This window comes from Bufo bufo, chromosome 1, assembly GCF_905171765.1.
Source record: "Bufo bufo chromosome 1, aBufBuf1.1, whole genome shotgun sequence".
In the NCBI taxonomy this organism is placed as follows: domain Eukaryota; kingdom Metazoa; phylum Chordata; class Amphibia; order Anura; family Bufonidae; genus Bufo; species Bufo bufo.
In genome coordinates, this window is record NC_053389.1 from 712,084,793 (window position 1) to 712,108,461 (window position 23,669).

The following is a 23,669-nucleotide window of genomic DNA, read 5'->3' on the forward strand; positions in this document are numbered from 1 at the left end:
AACATTTTTCCAGTCTTCAACAGTCCAATTTTGGTGAGCTTGTAAAAAATTGTAGCCTCTTTTTCCTATTTGTAGTGGAGATGAGTGGTACCCGGTGGGGTCTTCTGCTGTTGTAGCCCATCCACCTCAAGGTTGTGCGTGTTGTGGCTTCACAAATGCTTTTCTGCATACCTCGGTTGTAACAAGTGGTTATTTCTATCAGCTTGAATCAGTCGGCCCATTCTCCTCTGACCTCTAGCATCCACAAGGCATTTTCGCCCACAGGACCGCCTTATACTGGATGTTTTTCCATTCTTTGTTAGGGCTCTTTCACACTTGCGTTGTCCGGATCCGGCGTGTACTCCATTTGCCGGAATTACACGCCGGATCCGGAAAAACGCAAGTGAACTGAAAGCATTTGAACGGATCCGTCTTCAAAATGCGTTCAGTGTTACTATGGCAGCCAGGAAGCTAATAAAGTCTTGGTTGCCGTAGTAGTAGTGGGGAGCGGGGGAGCAGTATACTTACAGTCCGTGCGGCTCCCGGGGCGCTCCAGAAAGACGTCAGAGCGCCCCATGCGCATGGATGACGTGTCCATGCGATCACGTCATCCATGCGCGTGGGGCGCCCTGACGTCACTCTGGCGAGCCCCGGGAGCTGCACAGACGGTAAGTATACTGCTCCCCCACTCCCCACTACACTTTACCATGGCAACCAGGACTTTAGTGTCTTGGCAGCCATGGTAACCATTCAGAAAAAGCTAAACGTCGGATCCGGCAATGCGCCGAAACGACGTTTAGCTTAAAGCCGGATCCGGATTGATGCCTTACAATGGGCATTAATTCCGGATCCGGCCTTGCGGCAAGTGTTCAGGATTTTTGGCCGGAGCAAAAAGCGCAGCATGCTGCAGTATTTTCTCCGGCCAAAAAACTTTCCGGTCCGGAACTGAAGACATCCTGATGCATCCTGAACGGATTTCTCTCTATTCAGAATGCATTAGGATAATCCTGATTCCGACGACGGAACTCTATGCCGGAAGAAAAGAACGCAAGTGTGAAAGGGCCCTAAACCCTAGAAATGGTTGTGCGTGAAAATCCCAGTAACTGAGCAGATTGTGAAATACTCAGACCGGCCCGTCTGGCACCAACAACCATGCCACGCTCAAAATTGCTTAAATCACCTTTCTTTCCCATTCTGACATTCAGTTTGGAGTTCAGGAGATTGTCTTGACCAGGACCACCCCCCTAAATGCATTGAAGCAACTGCCATGTGATTGGTTGACTAGATAATTGCATTAATGAGAAATAGAACAGGTGTTCCTAATAATTCTTTAGGTGAGTGTAAATATGTCTTTTTTTTTTTCATTATTATTATTTTATTTTTTTTTAAGAATTTTTCTTAGAATCGTGAATAGTGTTGAGTGAACTTGTGTTTTTAAGTTCGGCGTCCAAAGTTCGGGTTTGGGCTATCGAAGAATCCCATTATGGATTCCAAATTCCGTTATGATCTGTGGTAGCGGAATCCATAACAGGATTCTTCGATAGCCCAAACCCGAACTTTGGACGCCGAACTTAAAACACAAGTTCGCTCAACACTAATCGTGTATAAATACAAGTCCATGTGGTATCATTATAAACAGTGTCTTCATCCAGTTCTCTCGTATATTTCAGGAAAAGCTGGGTGGCTAATACTAAGCTTAGGCTGAGTTCACACTCCGGTTCTGGCTCACATTCACACCGTGCTCTGGCAGAACCATGATACCACAGATGTCTCATGGACCTCATTTACTTATAGTAGGTTCTGCTGGGGTTTCTGTCATGTCTGCCCATTACATTTGCCAAGATGGAGGCTCAAAACAGCAGTGTGAACAGAGCTTTAGTATCAACCACTGTGATATTACTGCCAGCTTTCTTACAGATGGATGGAATTAAAGGGTACACGCTGTTGCATCTCAGTCCCTTTTTTTTTTTTTGTAGACCCATTGAGTCTGTGGTCCGCATTTTGCTGACATTTTTGCGGAACGGACATATAGATGCAGAAAGCACATAAATGACTCGTCTGCTTTCTGATGTCCATTCTGTAAAAAGAACATGTCCTATACTTGGTTGCAAATTGTGGACCACTGACCCATTGAAGTCAACGGGTCCACAAAAAAAGCGAATGCAACACTGATGGTATACGTATTTTGCAGATCAGCAATTTATATTGCAGTCTCTAGCCTTAGGGCTCATGCACATGAACGTATATACTTTCCGTGTCCGTTTTTTTTTTTTTTTTTCGGACCGTATACGGATTCCATTCATTTCAATGGGTCTGCAAAAAAATGAAATGTACTCCATGTGCATTCAGTTTCCGTATGTCCGTATTTCCATTCTTCAAAAAAATAGAACATGTCCTATTATTGTTCGCATTACGGATAAGGATAGTACTGTTCTATGAGGGGCCAGCTGTTCCGTTCTGCAAAATACGGAATGCACACGGATGTCATCCGTATTTTTTGAGGATCCGTTTTTTGTGGACCGCAAAATACATACGGTCGTGTGCATGAGACCTTATAGCATTAACCTCCATGATTGTACTGAGATATCAGTACTTATCCCACTACTATCACTATACCAGTAGTGGCCATGTAGTAATAGGGGGGCAGTACTAATACTCACCTGTCCTCTTGCACTTCCCATATACGATGGGCTAAACCCCTGTTTAATGGCTCCGTGATATATTTTTATAGACCTCAATGGCAGATAAGCCATAAAGTTAGTTTACTAAAGGCCTGCACGTCCTGTACATCTGCTGAGCTCTGCAGCATTGGCCGTCTGTCATTCATTTGTAGAATGTGAAACCAAAATATAAAAGGGGAACTAGGCTAGGGAGGCTTGTTCCCGTTGAGGCTTGCTATTGGCAAATATTTTGATCCACGCAAAGGGGAGATGCATCAGCGGCCATGCAGGCATCAGAAGCAACGCGGGTGCCGGGGAGTGGGGTAAGTAGGACCAGTATAAGGAGCCTGTGCTTTTTGGGGGGGGGGGGGGGGGGGGGGCATTACCGTGGTTGGATAACCTCTTTAAGACCAGCTTTTTATTCCAGTCTTAGATTTGCTGTAAGATTTGGCTATTATATAACTAGGCTCGCACCTCATCATAAACTAGGCAAATCTAAGGAAAAATTGCAAACATAATTGACATGCTGCTGATTTCAAACTGTGCATGGCAGGTCAATTTCCGCATGGAACGAAAAAGCAAAGTGTTCATAAGATTTGTTCAGTTTCATACACTCTACTGGTACTGAAAAAAACACGCAGGTAGCCATAATGAACCTGAAGCAAAATCTTCATGTAACTGTGGAATGAATGTGTGGCGATAACTTTTATGGAGTAATTCCACCACATGTGCACCTCGGCTAAGGAACCATTCACACTGGAAGATATTCTGCCAGTAATGATATAGCATAATGATCAGCATGGAGCAATCATCAGTACTGTACATGAGCAAGCAATCATTAGTGTGATCGGGCACATACCGTTTTACTGTTGTCGGCAGCAGATCTGTTTGCACAGGGAGATGTGCTCCAACAACCGATTCTTATGTCCCGATCGAGGACAAATGAGCGTTTATGGGTAACTGGTCATTATTGTACGGGAAAACGACTGGCAACAGTGCGATGGTCCAGTCATTGACCTGTGTGATGGGGCTTACGCGTTCGGTACCAGATGATCAGCGCAGGTATCCAGTACAGAATGGCTAGAGGTACTTTGTGGACTGCGGTATTATCTCTGTCGGTCCAGGGAAGCCATGTATTTCTGTCCATCCGGAGCTGATGGGCTTTTCAGCCATCTGCTATATAGTGAAGAGTGTAGGGCAGGGATGGCCAACCTGAGGCTCTCCAGCTGTTGCAAAACTACAACTCCCAGCATGCCCAGACTGTCTACAACTATCAGCCTACAGCATTGCATGGTGGGAGTTGTAGTTTTGCAACAGCTGGAGAGCCGCAGGTTGGCCATGCCTGGTGTAGGGAATCCGCTGCAGGGACCATTTTTGTGTTAATTTGTTCTGTTGGCGGACCCTCCTTTTATTATTTTTTGGCCAATTTTAAGATTAGATGTAATTACGGTAATCACGGAGTGTAATAAATCTGCATGTATGTTCTCCCCATGTTTGCGTGAGTTTTCTCCCACACTCTAGATAGGGAATCTAGATTGTGAGCCCCATTGGGGACAGGTTGATGACAATGTCTGTAAAGCGCTGCAGAATATGTCAGCGCTATAGAAGTGCATACAATAAATAAATAATAAATATCAATTACTTAGGTTTTCTCGTTAAAAGGGTGGCTCTGGGTGATAAAACACTTAACCTTGACTGTGACGAGCTTTTCTTAGTTCCCGACCAGCTAGAACTATGAGCATGAATAATTCATCTGAGTGCTCCTGGAAGCTGTAATCTATACCCATTAGGCACCTTCCCTCATAATAATCTAATTTCTTTGTGCAGTAGGGAGATCTCTTTGTACATCGCCGGCCTCTACATAACTTTGCGTATCGTCCGCCAGTTCTAAATGTAAGACAGCTTCCGAGCCTATCTGACATTGATGGCATATCCTAGCCTAGGTTTTTATTAAAAATGTTGGACCAATAAGGACTTGGTTGGTCTATTTATCCCCGACTTCTTATACTATTACTTGGCTTCTCAGTTCAAATACTTATGCCCTTTGTTTTCCCCTTTAAATTATGTGGGAGACGAGTCTCTGCTGGGGAACTCATCCGAATCCGAAGAGTCCTCACAGGGGTATTCTCTGACATTACTCCCCTTCATATGGCAGCAAAAGCAGTGTGGATACAAATTCAAAAACTCTTAAATCATGCAGGTGTCTTGCCCCTGTGGTCATTATGGAATAACTTCCTCCTCCAGGAATTACACTGGTCAACTCCTGAAACAGAATATGTGGCTGACATTTGACCAGCTTTGAGATGCTTTGCCTCCTGATTTCTCCAGATGACACATGCCCTCCAGTTTCCATACAGACCCCACCAGTTGTGGAAGCTCTTGTCAAGGTGCCATTAATCTACCATATATACAGGTGAAACTTGAAAAAATAGAATATTGTGCAAAGTTCATTTATTTCAGTAATGCAACTTAAAAGGTGAAACTAACATATGAGATAGACTCATTACATGCAAAGTGAGATATTTCAAGCCTTTATTTGTTATAATTTGGATGATTATGGCTTACGGCTTATGAAACCCCAAAGTCACAATTTTGAGGTCCCCTTTGCTCAGGGGGTATGGATTAATTAGCTGACTAGAGTGTGACACTTTGAGCCTAGAATATGGAACCTTTTCACAAAATTCAAATTTTAAGCTGCATTAATGCAATTCCTTTTAAGTTGCATTACTGAAATAAATGGACTTTTGCACAATATTCTAATTCTTCGAGTTTCGCCTGTATAACTCTACTGTGTAGATTATGCACTACCTCTCCCCCGACTGCACAAGTGGGTGGTGCAAATGCCTAGTATGTCTGAGGAGGATTGGAGTGAAATGCTGTTTTCTTCTCATATGCGTGTATTCCCAGGAGCCAATAATCGGGTCTCTCAGTTGTTCATCACTCTCCAGGCCTATCTTACACCTAGTAGAATTTATAAAATGGGTCGCTGGTCGTACTCTGAATTCCCTAGGTGTAGGCAGGAGCCAATTTTTGGCATATCAACTGGGTCCTATTTCTACATTCTGGAAAGATATCCTCACTTGCCTAAGTGCTATATTTGCAACTTCTCTGGACCCCTTCTTATAGTTGTCTGCTGTGATGGATGACTTGCAATGGTCCCACATCAGTGTATTTTCCTCCTTGAGTCATTGTTCATGGCGGAGAAAGCAATTGCCCTCAGATGGATGGCGGACTTTCTTCCTACTGTTGCCCAATGGAAGTATCTAAGGATACTTTCACATCAGCATAGCCAGATAATGCCAGAAACTGCCAGATTCCCGTTGACTACAACTGGATCCTACAGAGATCCTGCCGCTTTCCTGCATAAATGATGGCCTTCAGCCAGACAAAAAGTTGCTCATGTACGACTTTTTGTCCGGCCAAAAGCATAATGCTGGAAAGCAGCCAGATCCCCGTTGGATCCCATTGTAGTCAATCAGAATCCGACGATTCCTGGCTTTATCCAGCTATTCCAGATATGGTAAACTTGAGCAGGCTATTCCAGAACAGCCGTCCGGATTTCAAAATTTCATATGAAAGTAGGGTTATATCATAATAGTAGGTGACCTAATAAGTTCTCTTAAATTTGGTCTACACGATGCAGCTCAGGGTTTACTCTAGACAAGGATAAGCCACAATAAATTATATTGATACTCTCTCCTTCTCATAGTTCTTATATGTGTTGCATACTCCTTCCCCCCCCCCCCCCCCACCAGTCTGTATAGTTTGTCTTTCTCTGTATTGTTTCATTTTTTCCTTTTTTATTTTTATTTAAATAATTTTTATTTCCTTCTTTAATTCCTGCATGATGTCTACAATGTCTCACTGATGTATAGGCTTTGTAATTGTTGGTTGTCTTACTGTGTCACTGTAGCTTGTTCAGAAGTTATGATCTAAGGGACACATTTATAAAGACTGGCGTTTTAGACACCATTCTTAATAAACCCCTAAGGCTACTTTCACACTTGCGGCAGGACGGATCCGACAGGCTGTTTACCATGTCGGATCCGTCCTTCCGCTATTTCGCCGTGCCGCCGGACCGCCGCTCCGTCCCCATTCACTATAATGGGGACAGGGGCGGCGGTCCGGCGGCACGGCGAAATAGCGGAAGGACGGATCCGACATGGTGAACAGCCTGTCGGATCCGTCCTGCCGCAAGTGTGAAAGTAGCCTAAGCTGGTGGTGAATCTGCCGGAGCTATGAAGACGCAACCGGCCTCTTCATAACTTCGGCGAATCCACCGCCACTTCTAAATGTAAGACAGCTTCTGAGCTGTCTTACATTTAGAACTTTTATCTATGCCTGAAACAGGCGTAGAAAATGGTAAATGAGACGGCCCTGCCGACCCCTCCCCTTCCCCAGCCACGCCCACTTTTTAAGACCTGCCGTGAGTGGGGAGAAGTCGCAGATTGCGCCTGAAATACGCTTAATATAGGCGTATTTCAGCTTCATAAATGACCCCCTAAGTGTTGTATATATCTTGTAAGTTGACTTTTAACCAAAGTTCAGCTTTGATATGGTCATAAATCATTTTAGAAAATTATTTAGGAGAGGAGACAGTGCTCTTAGACAGTCAGTCTAGGCATGTCATTCTGCAGCCTGCTGTGTATTGGAATGCATGTAGACTGCAGTAGCAACGGTCCAAAAATGATCAAAAGTTGTCCATAGCCTTTACAGTATTTTATTCAGATGATGTAGGACAATCAAGTTGTGTAGAGCTACTCTTTCTGCTGCTGTCAGCCATTTAGGGGACTTCATTATGGTTTCTGTCAGTGGAAATGCATATGACTGATTTGCAGCTCCCCGCCCCCCAAACATTCAGATTAACTATGTGTTGCTCTACTCTAGGGGACTAGTATGCTTTGGATACCCTTTATGAATGTGGGCATATTATTAACAGACGATCTCTTCTTTTTTAATAGATGGACATTTCAAGCAAAACATCTTCTCGGTGAATCGAAATTACACTGCCAACAAGCTGGTCATTGAAGATGTATTGGTGTGTGGGGGCAGAAGCATGCGCTGGAAGTCGCGCTGGAAGCATGGATTCACACAATGGTAACGGCTCCATCCTTTTTGTAATTCTTTATGTAACAATTTTCATATGACAAATATTAATATAATATAATAAATCTGAGACCATTACACAGATTGGATGAAATGTCTGACAGCAGAGGAGCCCTTTTATATTCACTACATGGCCAAACGTATGTGGCGTTTTATCCACGCTCATTGCTAATGGATCCATAAAATCAAGCACACAGCTATGTAATCCGTATAGCCATGCAAAGGTCCTTTGCGCCGCAATATGTGACTTCTCCTTGCTCACACCAGGTCTAAAAAAGTAGGCAGGGGCATGGGCATTTTCTGCACACGTTTTAGGGGTAGAAAATGGTCTAAATGTAAGACAGCTCGGAAGCTGTCTTACATTTAGAAGTGGCGGTGGATCCGCCGAAGTTATGAATCCACCGCCAGATATAAGGGATATTAAGACCAGCGTCTAAACCCCCAATCTTAATAAATGTGACCCATAGTTTATAAGGCTGAAAAACATTCGTCCATCCAGTTCAGCCTGTTATCCTACAAAGTTGATCCAGAGGAAGGCAAAAAAAACATGTGAGGTAGAAGCCAATTTTCCTCATTTTAGGGAAAGAAATTCCTTCCCGACTCCAATCATGCAATCAGAATAACTCCCTGGATCAACGACCCCTCTCTAGTAGATATAGCCTGTAATATTACGCTCCAGAAATACATCCAGGCCCCTCTTGAATTCCTTTATTGTACTCACCATCACCACCTCCTCAGGCAGAGAGTTCCATAGTCTCACTGCTCTTACCGTAAAGAATCCTCTTCTATGTTTGTGTACAAACCTTCTTTCCTCCACTAATTTTATTAGTGGAGCTGCAACTGGGTGTTACCAGTAGGGGCTTTAACACACAATTTTAGATCTTTTAAACAGTCACTAAGCGACATATCAAATGTTTTAATTGGTGGTGGTCTGAGCACGCAGACCCCACTGATCGCTAGAACGAGAATAGAAAAACACTTGCATATCATATCCAGCGAGTAGCGAGCACTCTGTGTGACCCCTGCCTGAGGTTAAGACATCACTATAAAATTATTGAAAACCCCTTTAAGTGAGAACAAATGATGTTTAACCCTTTCTGCACCTGGGCGATTTTCTATTTTTGCGGTTTCATTTTTCCGTTCACGTTGCTGTGTGTTTTTTTTTTATAAGTTGCATTTTCTAATGGCACCATGTATTATTGCATATGATGTAGTGGGAAGATCAAAAAATCCAAATGTGGTAGATATGGAAAAAAGACACAATTCCACCATAGTTTTATGGGTTTCGTTTTTAAGGTGTTCCCTATGCGGTAAAATTGACCTCCAACCTTCATTCTGTAGATAGGGGATATCTTGTTTTAACTGGAATACTTCTTTAAGGGAACACTTAAAGGGCTTGTCTCACTTCAGCAAATGGCATTCATCATGTAGAGAAAGTTAATACAAGGCACTTATCCATATTGCTTCCTTTGCTGGTTCATTCATTTTTCCATCACATTATGCACTGCTTGTTTCCATGGTTACAACCACTCTGTAATCCAGCAGCGGTGGCCGTGCTTGCACACTATAGGAAAAAGCACTAGCCTATGTGCGCTCCCATGGTCCCGGCCACCAGAGTAGCTGGCGCTTTTTAGTGTGCAAGCACCACCACCACTAATGGATTGCAGGGTGGTCACAACCAGGGCCGTCTTTACCAAGGGGCAAAAGGGGCAGCTGCCCCGGGCCCAGTTGCTCCTGGGGGGCCCAAGGCAGCTGCCTCTTGAGCCCTGCTAGCTACTGCCCCGGGTGTCAAGCTGTCAGCTACACAGGGGGGCTGACGTGCCTGCCTGCACTGAGTCCAGGCATCATGATCGGACTGTGTTAAAGTTGTGATCAAGGACCTTAATGACATCATCACCATGTGACCAGTAACCTAGCAATTACTGGTCACATGGCTATGAGGTCATCACAGGTCCTACCAGGAGTGTTCTGTGGAGCTTTTTTGTGTGAAGATTACATCAGAAAAAGGTGACATGGGCTGTTATGTTAATATACTGTAAACTACTGTATAGTGGGGGCCTGTATACTGTGTGGGGGCCTGTATACTGTGGGGGGCCTGTATATTGTGTGGTGGGCTGTATACTGTGTGGTGGGCTGTATACTGTGTGGGGGCCTGTATGCTGTGGGGGGTGGGCTGTATACTGTGTGGGGGCCTGTATGCTGTGGGGGGGGGCTGTATACTGTGTGGGGGGCTGTATACTGTGTGGTGGGCTGTATACTGTGTGGGGGCCTGTATACTGTGTGGGAGGCTGTATACTGTGGGGGGGGGGGGGCTGTATACTGTGGGGGGGCCTGTATACTGTGTGGTGGGCTGTATACTGTGTGGTGGGCTGTATACTGTGTGGGGGCCTGTATACTGTGGGGGGGCTGTATACTGTGTGGGGGGCTGTATACTGTGTGGGGGGCTGTATACTGTGAGGGGAGGCTGTATACTGTGTGGTGGGCTGTATACTGTGTGGGGGCCTGTATACTGTGGGGGGGGCTGTATACTGTGTGGGGGCCTGTATACTGTGGGGGGGGCTGTATACTGTGTGGGGGCCTGTATACTGTGGGGGGGGGCTGTATACTGTGTGGGGGCCTGTATACTGTGGGGGCTGTATACTGTGGGGGCTGTATACTGTGTGGTGGGCTGTATACTGTGTGGGGGCCTATATACTGTGTGGGTGGGCTGTATACTGTGTGGGGGCTTGTATACTGTGGGGGCCTGTATACTGTGGGGGGGGGGGGCTGTATACTGTGTGGTGGGCTGTATACTGTGTGGGACTGTATACTGTGGGGGGAGCTGTATACTGTGGGGGGGCCTGTATACTGGGGGGGGGGCTGTATAGTGTGGGGGCCTGTATAGTGTGGGGGGGCTATACTGCTGTACTGTATACTGTGGGGGTCTGTATACTGTATACTGTGGGTGCAGTTTAGTGTGGAGTGCTATACTGCTGTACTGTATAGTGTGGGGGGCTGTATCGTGTATAGTTTGGGGTGCTGTATACTGTGAGGTGCTGTATACTGTGGGCTGCTATACTGCTCTACTATATACTGTGGGGTACTGTATAGTGTGGGGTGCTATACTGCTCTACTATATACTGTGGGGTACTGTATAGTGTGGGGTGCTAAACTGCATATTGTGTGGTGCTGTATACTATAGGGTATATACTGTGGGGTGCTGGGGTGCACTGTAACACTAGGGTAAGCCGAGCCCTGGTCTCTTTCCTGCAGAGCGGCGCCCACTTCCAGCCTGAGCCCAGCTGCCCAGAGCACTGATCCTGAGCTGCTGGAGTCTTCAGAACTGGAAGTATTTACAGTCATTCACTGGACTCTACCAGATGTGTGGATTTTTTTTGTGTGTGTTGTGGTGGAGGGCGTGATTGCCTAAGGTGTGGGAAGGCGGGATACAGGGGGCCCAAGTCAATTTTTGCCCAGGGTCCAATCAAAATTAAAGACGGCCCTGGTCACAACCATGGAAATGAGCAGTGTATAATGTGATGGAAAAATGAATTTAATCAGCAAAGGAAGCAATATGGACAGTACATTAGTAAGTGGCTTGTATTAACTTCCTCTACATGATAAATGCCACTTGCTGAGGTCAGACAACCCCTTTAAGCATCATAGTAAAGCCTAAACATGAGGGATATGAATCCATCCAGTTAGGCCTCATGCACATGACCGTATTTTTTTGCGGTCCACAAAAACGGGTTCCGTTTTTCCGTGATCCGTGACCGTTTTTTCATCCGTGGGTCTTCCTTGATTTTTGGAGAATCCATGGACATGAAAAAAAAGTCGTTTTGGTGTCCGCCTGGCCGTGCGGAGCCAAACGGATCCGTCCTGAATTACAATGCAAGTCAATGGGGACAGATCCGTTTGACGTTGACACAATATGGTGCAATTTCAAACGGATCCGTCCCCCATTGACTTTCAATGTAAAGTCAGGAGTTAATATACCATAGGATCAGAGTTTTCTCCAATCCGATGGTATATTTTAACTTGAAGCGTCCCCATCACCATGGGAACGCCTCTATGTTAGAATATACTGTCGGATATGAGTTAGATCGTGAAACTCAAATCCGACAGTATATTCTAACACAGAGGCGTTCCCATGGTGATGGGGACGCTTCAGGTTAGAATATACTAAAAGAACTGTGTACATGACTGCCCCCTGCTGCCTGGCAGGTGCTGCCAGGCAGCAGGGGGCAGCCCCCTTCCCGTGTAGTTAACACATTGGTGGCCAGTGCGGCCGGCCCCCCCCTCCCTCCCCTGTAGTTAACTTGTTGGTGGCCAGTGGGCCCTCTCCCCTCCCTCCCCCTCCTAATTAAAATCTCCCCCCCTATCATTGGTGGCAGCGGAGAGTACTGATCGGAGTCCCAGTTTAATCGCTGGGGCTCCGATCGGTAACCATGGCAACCAGGACGCTACTGCAGTCCCGGTTGCCATGGTTACTTAGCAATTTGTAGAAGCATTATACTTACCTGCAAGCTGCGATGTCTGCGTCCGGCCGGGAGCTCCTCCTGCTGGTGACAGGTCTGTGCGGCGCATTGCTTAATGACCTGTCACTTACCAGTAGGAGGAGCTCCCGGCCGGACGCAGACATCACAGCTCGCAGGTAAGTATAATGCTTCTACAAATTGCTAAGTAACCATGGCAACCGGGACTGCAGTAGCGTCCTGGTTGCCATGGTTACCGATCGGAGCCCCAGCGATTAAACTGGGACTCCGATCGGTACTCTCCGCTGCCACCAATGATAGGGGGGGGAGATTTTAATTAGGAGGGGGAGGGAGGGGAGAGGGCCCACTGGCCACCAACGAGTTAACTACAGGGGAGGGAGGGGGGGCCCACTGGCCACCAACGAGTTAACTACAGGGGAGGGAGGGGGGGCCCACTGGCCACCAACAAGTTAACTACAGGGGAGGGAGGGGGGCCGGCCGCACTGGCCACCAATGAGTTAACTACAGGGGAGGGAGGGGTGGGGGGGCTGCCGCACTGGCCACCAATGTGTTAACTACAGGGGGGGGGGCTGCAGTCATGTACACAGTCATGTACACAGGGGGGCAGTCATGTACACAGTTCTTTTAGTATATTCTAACCTGAAGCGTCCCCATCACCATGGGAACGCCTCTGTGTTAGAATATACTGTTGGATCTGAGTTTTCACGAAGTGAAAACTCAGCCCTGAAAAAGCTTTTATGCAGACGGATCTTCGGATCCGCCTGTATTAAAGTAACCTACGGCCACGGATCACGGACACGGATGCCAATCTTGTGTGCATCCGTGTTCTTTCACGGACCCATTGACTTGAATGGGTCCGTGAACCGTTGTCCGTCCAAAAAATAGGACAGGTCATATTTTTTTGACGGACAGGATACACGGATCACGGTCTCGGCTGCAAAACTGTGCATTTTCCGATTTTTCCACGGACCCATTGAAAGTCAATGGGTCCGCGAAAAAAAACTGAAAACTGCACAACGGCCACGGATGCACACAATGGTCGTGTGCATGAGGCCTTAGTAGCATAAGTAATTGTGAATCAGTTTCACCTGATTTGGTGCTAATGAAAGTGACATCAGAAGCACAGGACAGACCGCAAGCCTCTCCAAAAAGGGAATGGATTTGCAGGTGGTGGCTGAAAGGAATCCATGTTTTTATATGTTAAAACTAATTCTGTTTTCTGCTAAGTTTCTGTTCTCTGTAACCATGAATCTTATCTCTTTGGCACTACTCCCGGACAATATCCCAAATATGGAAGTTCTGCTTTTTGCTCTATTTGACTGTAGAATAGAACGTGTTAATATATGATAGGTTGAATAAATTACTTACGTTGATATGCTAATAAAGGGGGTAAAACCCCCTCTATATAACCTGTGTGCACTAATAATAAACTTTAGAGCGTTCATTCAGTACATCATTGTTGTGTCTGTTATTCCCTACTGAGTGAAGCGCTCTCCTGACGTCCGAACAAGACTCAAACCAAGCCGATACTAGAAGTTCGGTACCAGGGGTACCAAGTGGGACGTTGAGATTTCCTATCAGTGGCCACTGACAACTACTCTCTCCTTATCCTTCCTGACAGTTTTGTGTTGTGCTATTGACACATGAGGAGGTAGCCCAGTCAGGATGCACAAGTAATTCTGCTTTTCCAGTATGGCACATCCATACTAACCATCGCAAAAAGGTTTGTTTTGTCTGCCAGCTCAATCTCAACAGCATGGATATGATACAAGGACACCGGCTGTTGCATACGGAAAGCCTGAAAGGGCCGTAGAATGGCATTAACCCAGCATCATGACCGGTATCTGCTCCTTTGTTTGACCTCCATCGGGCTACTGATCTGTATATTTCTGACCAAACCGGTAAAAAAATAGTCCATGAGGGTGGCTTGAGAGCCCGATGTCCTGTAGTGGGACCTGTGCTCACAGCTCAGTGCTGTGCAGCTTGATTGACATTTGCCAGAGAACACCAGAATTGGCAGGTCCATCATTGGTGCTCCATTCTGAAGGGTCTGGAGATGCCGTGGTGAATGCTTTGCTGCCAGCAATATCATTCAGCATGACAGGTTTGGTCATTGGAGGCATATCCTTGGTCTATCGCACAAACCTCCATGTGATAGTCAGTAGTACCCTGGCTGCTGTTAGGTACCTGGATGAAATCCTGAGCCATTATCAGACCTTACGTTGGTGCATGTGGGCGCTGGGTTAGTGCTGGTGCAGGACAGCGCCCAGCCTCATGTGGCCAGAGTATGTGACAAAGGCATTGATGCCATTGAGTGGGCATCAAATTAACCAGAACTCAATCCAATTGAGAACCTCTGGGTCATTCTGAATCAGTGCATCTGGCACTGCCAGTTACTGCCACAGATTGTCCAGAAGCCCACTGATGCCCTGATCCAGATGTGCAAGGAGATCCCGCATTCCCCATCTCATCAGGAGCATGCCCAGACATTGTAGAGAGTGCTTACAGGCATGTGGAGGCCATACTACTGAGTCACTATGAGTTGCCGTAATGAAATTAGTGCAAATTAGGTCCCCTCTTACTTGGTTGATGATTTTGGTTTCCATTGTCCTTTGATGCGTTATTTTGATCTCAGAAGATTTTCAACTTGAATCTTTCATTTACATATGATAGAGCATGGTATATATTCACTTTTATATGTAAAACTGTATGATTCCTATTTACATCCATCTTGTGTAAGTGCAGTTGTAAATGTCCTATGCTGCACACTTGAAATCCTTTAATACTGGTGGCTTTAAAGGGGTTTCCCCAGAGACGACGATTATCACCGATCTACTATGCAGAATCACAGTCTGTCAGCTGTATCCTCCTTCTCCTCCCATTTTCTAAACATTTTAAAAAGCTGGAGAACATTAATCACGTTTCCCCCTTCTCAGTGAAATTCCATACTGAATCTATTGATCACAGTTAATGGCTGCACAATTTCCCTAGTCTCACAAGTTTGCATTTTATATCACCCACACATCCAAGACCTCACCACCTCCTGTGCCTCCAGCTCAAAAACTGTTCTGAAATCCACTCCTTTCTCAACCATGAATCAACTAAAATGCAAGTGCATGTCCTCATCATCTCCAATTAAGACTACATTCATAGTTCTCTATGGCCTCCCATCTATTAGGCACCTTTTACATGAGCGAGTTCCACGCATTGGACTTGCAGCGTGTGTCAGTGAGAGCGCCATACTGACCTCCCAGCACTGACCGGGTCGCATAGCATTATATTGATTTCCCTGGGCAATGGGAGGGCAGTGAAGAGAGAGGAAGAGGAGAAATGAGTGCAAAGTGGATTAAACTGGCAGCAGAGTTGAGGATCGGACTCAAAGCGTGTGTCAGCGAGAGCACCCGTCCTGACCTCCCAGCACGGACTGATTTATGATGCTGGAATGTTCTGGAATGTATGGGATCACACTGACATAATGCTGTCAGTGTTATATAATACATTCCAGAACTGTAACGGTTACACAGCATCATAAGTCAGTCCGTGCTGGGAGGTCAGGACGGGTGCTCTCGCTGACACACGCTTTGAGTCCAATGCATGTGAAAGGTGCCTAACCCTCTTGTGCCCCTCTAATCGATCCTCAACTCTGCTGCCAGTTTAGTCCACTTTGCACTCATTTCTCCTCTTCCTCTCTCTTCACTGCCCTCCCATTGCCCAGGGAATTCAGTTCAGAATACTAACAATGACATACAAGGCTGTCCACTCTATGTCCGCTCCGTACATCTGACACAATCTCCATTTACAGTCACACACACAATATCTAATCCTCAGAAGTCCTCCTTCATTGCTGTCCTCTTCTCCACTCCTCATGCAGCCTTCTACAGGATTTCTCCTGAGCATCCTCCAATCCTCTGGACCTTACCACCCCATCACATCAGGCTTTCCCCCACCATCCAGACTCGCAAAAGCAACCCAAAATCTCACTTCTTCAGGAAAGCCTCCAATAACCCTGCTGCCACCACACCTCCACCCACTGCCTCCTTCCCCCTTCCCTGGTGGGCAGGGTCCTCTCTCCCTCTGTAGCAATCACTCCGTTCATACTTATTGTCTGTAAAACCTTTTCAGATGTACAGCAGTGCAGAATTAATAGCACCTTCAAATCAAAAATAATAGATGATTGCTGGAGACCTCCATACTGGACTTCACACTGATCAAAAGAACAGGGGTCCTAGGTCTCCCATTTCTCCTCCCCACATGACCATAGTGGGACGTCTGTGGGACTGAGGGAGATGGCTCCATTTAGACTACGCCTCACCATGATCATGCGTTTTGATTCACTAAGTTGCCTATTCAGTTGGTCGGTGTAGTTGCCGAATCCTTACTGTCCTTAATTCTGTGGCTTTGGGCTTACTGGTAATTTTCATTAGGATTATTTAGTCTTGAGTGCCGTCCTTGCAGACATAAATACCAGAACTCCAGTGGACCTATAGTAAAGTCTACAGGAACCATCAGGACTTGCTGGGATCCATTTAAAAAAAGCTTAGTCATGGATGTCATGTCTCCTTTATGGTGAACACTGTGCTCCGCTGAAACATCATTATGTCTAGTTCCTAAAATAAACTTCTGAGAAAGGAAAATATTACCAAATGTGAAAAACAATACAGGGAACATTTGTTCTGTTGATTTCAATTCCAGGATATCATCACATTAGCATATGTCTCCATAGGAGCTTATTCTGTGGTTTCCCATGCCAGCCAGGCTCCACGGGTAGAAGAAACTAGGGTAACACGTGACGCCGTGACAATTCTTACTTATCACAGTCACAAGTACCACTCAACTTAACGAGGTTATCAGGTTTCTGAAAAAAAAAAAAATTATTAAAAAGAGCCATAACTGTTAGCAAAATCCTAATAAAAAATTAATTAAAACACTACTCGCCATTTCAACCCCCATCAGCGCCCCTGCAATCTAAAACGCTGGACTTAATAAATGTGTCCCATAATTTTTGTCACGCAGCTTATAGAGAAATATGATGTTATATACATTTTTTTATATTATGTGGTTGCTATGACAATCTTGTGTGTGTGTGTTTTTTAAACTTGTGTATTTTTTTTTGCCATTTTATCTTCAATGGACTTACTAAATGGAAAGAAAAATACAAACTACAGCAATCATGTCCAAAAGTTCTAGTTTACAATATTTTAGACAACATACCAAGTTTTAACCCTTTTTGAGCCTTGGAGGTTTTTGCTTTTTTGTTTTTCACTCTCTTCCATTCCAGGGTCATAACTTTTTTTTTTTCTGTTTACATAGGGCTTGTTTTTTTGCGGGACAAGTTGCACTTTCTAATGCCACTATTTAAAGGCAACCTGTCATGAACTTTATGCTGACCTCACTGAGGGCAGTATAAAATAGTGACAGAAATGCTGATCTCAGCGGTGTGTCACTTATGAGCTAAAAGTAAGTGGTTGCTGAGAACCAGCATCATAATGATTGCAGCCCAGGCCTTAAGAGTCACATCTACCTGAGAAGAGTCCTGGTTATTATAATCTCCTGCTCTCCCCCATCTGCTGATGGTTGGCAGTTCTCTCCTAGAGAGAAAAGGAGAAAACCAGGTAGAAGACTGTCAGCCATCAGCAGGAGAGCAGGAAGTCATGGATAACCAGGACTCTTCTCAGGTGGCCGGGACTCTCTTCCAGGCCCGGTCTGCAAGGATTATGATGCTGGTTCTCAGCAACCACTTACTTTTAGCTAATGAGTGACACACCGCGGAAATCAGCATTTCTGTCACTATTTTATGCTGCCCTCAGTACAGTCAGCATAAAGTTGATGACAGTTTCCCTTTAATATAGCATACAGTGTAGTGGCGAGCTGGAAAAAATGGGATGAAGTTGGAAAAAAAACAACGCAATTCCGCAATATTATTATTTTTGTTTTTTTTAATGATGTTCCCTATGCGGTAAAAGTGACCTGTTACTTTCATTCTCCAGGTCAGTATGATTACAGCGATACCACATATGTATGGTTTGTCTTGCATTTTAATACTGAAAAAAAAAAAAATTACCGTACCTTGAAAATCATTATTTTCTTTTCATCGCCGTATTCTGACCCCTATAACTATTTTGTAGTTATGTGTACGGAGCTGTGTGAGGGCTCATTTTTTGCGGGGTAATCTGTACTTTTTATTGATACCATTTTGGGGTGTGTATACCTTTTTGATCACTTTATATTTAATTTTTTTGGGGAGATGTAGTGACCAAAAACCATCAAATTTTTAAATTTTTTTCCGTTTTGCTGTATGGGATAAATATTTTTGGATTTTCGCACCTGGTGATGCCCATGATGTGTATTTTTTTATTGTTTTATTTATTTTTTATTTTCATTTTGGAGAAAGGGAGGTCATTTGAATTTATATTTAAACATTTTTATTACCTTTTTTTTTAATTTTTTATAATTGTTTTCATAGGGAACTATTACAAGCAATCATCAGATTGCTACTCTCATAGACTCCAATGCAGTCTATGGGGATTATATTATAAAGACAGAGCCGGCAGCACACTGCATATGCCTGCAACACACGTTTGCCCACAGGATCTGAGGGTTCAAATGTCCGCATTCGGCATGCATTACCGCCGGTCATGGACATTAGGCCCTGGTGTCAGCAGGCACTCAGCTGCTAAGGCGCCATCTTTAAAGACCCGGCATGTGATGTAAGCCTCAGAGGAGTCTGGTTTGTCAGCGGCTAATGGCGGAGGAATCTAGGTTTTGTAAGGAGACAGGCTGGCTGGTAAGGCTATGCTACCATGTGTCTTCCTCCATTTATGCCATCTCAAGAGTCAAAAGCAGAGTTTCTGTCATACAATGCACATTGGTTAATACAAAATAAATGACTTTATATCAAAAAATGACTTTTTTAATAAGCTTCATTAATTTGCACACTCTGTAATAACTGTATATTGTCAAAAAACTACAAATATGGAGGTTTGCAGTGTCTTGTCCTCGTGAGCATTGACAGTAAGTTATCTGGGTGTGTTAGGTGAGATTTTTACATGCAGGAAATCATGAAAACATACATTATTATTATATTATTTTTTTTTACACTTTTTGAAGTGTTGAAGGGTGGGGTACACATCCTAGCACAGGCTGTAAGTCCATATACTTGTATCAATGCACAATTGAAACCTGTAGAGATGCATCTTATTTTTTCTGTATTTGTCCTTACGACATAATCTTTTCATTCTGAAGAAGGATAAAGGTGGGTTTAGTCTTTAGGTCTTTTTCTAGCCGTGGACGCAATGGAAATGTGTCAGTAGAGAGGGCGGGAAGCCTCTTGTTTGACATCTCACCTTCTAGTGGAAAATGAATAGGACCAATGTCTAGTGGCTTTCTTCTCCCTGCTGTCTGCCAGAGAAGAAATCTTATTACAGTCAGTGGGGATCCGGTGCTGAAGTGGAGGATCCGACAGGCTGCTCTGTTCCTGCCGGATGGAGATGTGAACGAAGCCTTAAATGAACCTGCCGGCTCTGCCAACATGGTACTAGCTTGGGGAGAATCAACCCTTCTCAGGCGAAATACGTGGAATGGACCTTCTGAAAGCAAATGCTGACATGACAGGAGTCCCCCGGCATCACCATCCTCATATGCTGTCTTGAAAACCTCTGAAGAATCGGAAGCTTATGTTACACTACTCTAATGGGAGAGGGAATTGAAGATTGCCAGGAAGGCTTCAGACGACGCTGTCTCCCCCCCGCTCTGTTATCTCCGCCTGTCTGAGGTGAGCGGTCCTCCGCACAAGGTCCCTGTCTCCAGAGATGCTTCCATTGCAGGAAGGTCATCCATACTGAGATGCTCGCTTTCATGTAGTCGCTTCCATTCAAGCTAACGATGAAAAGGTCAGTTGTTTTCCCGGTTTCCCTCCTACCTGTATTACACGGTATTCATCACATGTGCTTGTTGTGTAAGACGCAAAGGATTTCCGCATGGACGCTGCGTATAAGCCATGTCATTGCCTTCACTTTCTTCCTATGTCCTGAAATCACAGTAGAAATGTCTTCTCCCCCAAGATGGAGACATCGGGTTATAAGATGTAAATAGTTTTCTTTCCTCTGAAGTTGGAATGAGGATTGAGTTTTGTCCCTGGGTTTGGGCGCAGTGCTTTCTGTGTAGTTGTATTCATCAGTTTAGGACAGGAATCCATTGAGGTGATCAGGAGCAATTTTACCCCCTGCTGAATGTACTGCTTTCTTTGGGTCCATGGTCCGAAGACTGAGGGCTAATGTACACAAACGTATTTTTTGCGGGTCGGATGTGGACCCGTTCACTTCAATGTGGCCGCAAAAGATGCAGACAGCAGCCCGTGTGCTGTTCGCGTCCACGCATCCGTTCTGTGCCGTCCGCAAAATTTTAGAACACGTCCTATTCTTGTCTGCGTTACGGACAAGGATAGGGCTGTTCTATTAGGAGCTGGTCGTTCCGTTCAGCAAAATGCGGAATGCACGGCGGTACCCGCGTTTACCGCAAAACAGCCAACGGCCGCGTGCATGAGCCCTAAGACTGTGTGCGCAGCGGCACACGCAGTCCACGCGTTTTTGTAATCTAGAGCAGTAGGCAGTCTATGTGCCATTGTGTAATGATTCTGTAATACTGCGTCTGAAGGAACATGCCACAATATCTTCTCATATATAGAATCTGACAGAGGAAGCCTCTTTGAATACAGTACGGCTCTATAAAAGTTTATGGGCACCAAATTAAAAGCATAATAGGTTTATGTGCACTTGTACCGAGCTGTAATACACTGGTGTGCGCAAGTACAGAACTGTAATACACTGGTGTGCGCTTGTACAGAGCTGTAATACGCTGGTGTGCACAAGTACAGAGCTGTAATACACTGGTGTGCACAAGTACAGAGCTGTAACACGCTGGTGTGCACAAGTACAGAGCTGTAACACGCTGGTGTGCACAAGTACAGAGCTGTAATACGCTGGTGTGCACAAGTACAGAGCTGTAATACGCTGGTGTGCACAAGTACAGAGCTGTAATACGCTGGTGTGCACAAGTACAGAGCTGTAATACGCTGGTGTGCACAAGTACAGAGCTGTAATACGCTGGTGTGCACATGTACAGTGCTGTAATACGCTGGTGTGCACAAGTACCGAGCTGTAATACGCTGGTGTGCACAAGTACAGAGCTGTAATACGCTGGTGTGCACAAGTACCGAGCTGTAATACGCTGGTGTGCACAAGTACAGAGCTGTAATACGCTGGTGTGCACAAGTACCGAGCTGTAATACTCTTTTGTGTGAGCCTCCAGTTGTAATACACTTATATACGCTTGTACAGAACTTGTGCTTGCTTGTACAAAGCTGTAATACGTTTTGTGCTTTTCTACAGAGCCATAGTATGCTTGTGTGCATGAGTAATCTATTTCTTGTAAAAATCTTTTCACCTTTCATAAAAATGTCTGTATCCCTGTAAGGCCTTGTTTACACACGGGACCAGAATGCAACATAATTATATATCTCATTGTATTTAAAACTACGTAAATATTACATGTTATTTGAGGTCTATTTTGAGTATCTCTAACATTTTTCATACTATAATTTTTAGTAATTGCCTTCACTAACATTGCATGAACTATTTTACACTTTCTAGCATGACCTATTGTACGCTGGAGCCACATATATAATAATGATATGAGCAATATAACAAGAATGTGTTATTATTATTATTGTTATTCTTTGATATTATGTACATGGATGTATTTGTGACATTGTACCGCCATTAAGTCTTGCATAGGGAGAAATGAGGTGGTAGATTTGCTGTTCTTTTCTGAAAGGGACATTTCCCGATACTGGGAATTGTTCCTTCGTTGGTGTTAAGAGTTAACTATGCATCTGTCCTTCAGAAGTGGGAGAAGAGGCTCAGAAACTGCCCTGCTATAGATATAAACCTCAGGAGTCCTCTCAGATGTCTTAGTGACTTGACATTTGCTGAATAATTAACCAGCGGCAGTAGTGATGATGTGTCTGCATTATGTACGGCTGGGAAGTAGAGACAAGCGCCGGTCCCTGCTGTCGGTGTTACTAGTAATCCTGGGGCCACAATGTTCAGAAGTGCCGTCCTTCTGTACCGAGTGCCTTGTGTCCATGTTTTGTCAGTACTGTCCAGTTTTCCTTTTTCATGTAAGATAAGACAAAGTGTGATCACAAATTCTTGTGATTTATCGGCTTCTATATTTAACTAAGAAAAACTCCCATCTGTCGCTATCTTTGTTTTCTCCAGAATCTGTTTACATCCCCACGTCTTGTGTGAACTGCCTTCGTAACGTACCAGAGAGCGACAAAACCTGTTCCAGGTCAATCCCATGTTGTGGTTTTGGGGGAATTTTATGTTTCTCCTTGTGGAGACCGCCAAATTGATGTAAGGAACCTTAAAGGCCAGGCAATGCTCCCTGGTAAAAAGGAAAGGTAAATAAGCTCTTAGGCCAAGTTCACACTTCAGTTATTTGGTCAGGTACTTCCATCAGTTAGGCCTCATGCACACAACCGTATGTATTTTGCGGTCCGCAAAACACGGATCCGCAAAAAATATGGATGACGTCCGTGTGCATCCCGTATTTTGCGGAACAGAACAGCTGGCCCCTAATAGAACAGTCCTATCCTTGTCCGTAATGCGACAATAATAGGACATCACATTAAGCACACAGCAGCTCTCACCTTCCTCTTCACCAGCCGAGCACGGATGAGGCACCTGGATGCGTGACAGTAGGTTCAAGAAAAATAGGAGAATCCAGCTCAAGGATTTCATTATTTTTTTACAGGTCCATATGCGGAACCATTAATTTCAATGGGGCTGGAAAAAAAACGGAAAAGACTGTGTGCATTCCGTGTCCATATGTCCATATGTCTACTGCCTAGACATCTGTCATGTCACCAATGGAGCTCCTGCTGAACATTAGTAGTGTATAGATAAAACCTGGATAATAAGTCCTTTCATGTTAATAAATTTGTGTTGTCTTAGTTGTGAATACTGAGGCTATAATTTTGCACCATTCTTTCTTAAATAACCCTGTATAAAGGTGAAGCGTTTATTTGTCTTGTTGGATAGCTATTGCTTCTATTACAGTTTTGTGGAATTTTAGCATCCACAGTGATTTATATGGCAGATCTACCCTGCTAAAAAAAAATTAAGGGAACACTAAAATACCACATCCTAGACCTCAATGAATGAAATATTCCAGTTGCAAATCTTTATTCATTACATAGTGGAATGCGTTGAGAACAATAAAACATAAAAATGATCAATGTAAATGAAAATTATTATCCCGTGAAGGTCTGGATTTGGAATGATACTCGAGATCAAAGTGGAAAATCAAATTTCAGGCTGATCAGTGGAACTGCCTCAAGACAAGGAAATGAGGCTCAGTAGTGTGTGTGGCCTCCCTGTTGCTGTAT

At 44.6% G+C, this 23,669-nt stretch overlaps 1 protein-coding gene across 1 annotated transcript in view; it reads left to right on the plus strand.

Moving 5' to 3' along the window:
* Positions 1-23,669, plus strand: part of LRRK1 (leucine rich repeat kinase 1) — a 142,342-nt gene that overhangs the window by 20,829 nt on the left and 97,844 nt on the right. The window contains exon 2 of the mRNA XM_040414250.1: positions 7,601-7,736. Within this exon, the coding sequence (XP_040270184.1) occupies positions 7,670-7,736 (67 nt within the window). The 5' untranslated portion in view covers positions 7,601-7,669. The remainder of the gene's footprint in view (positions 1-7,600; positions 7,737-23,669) is intronic.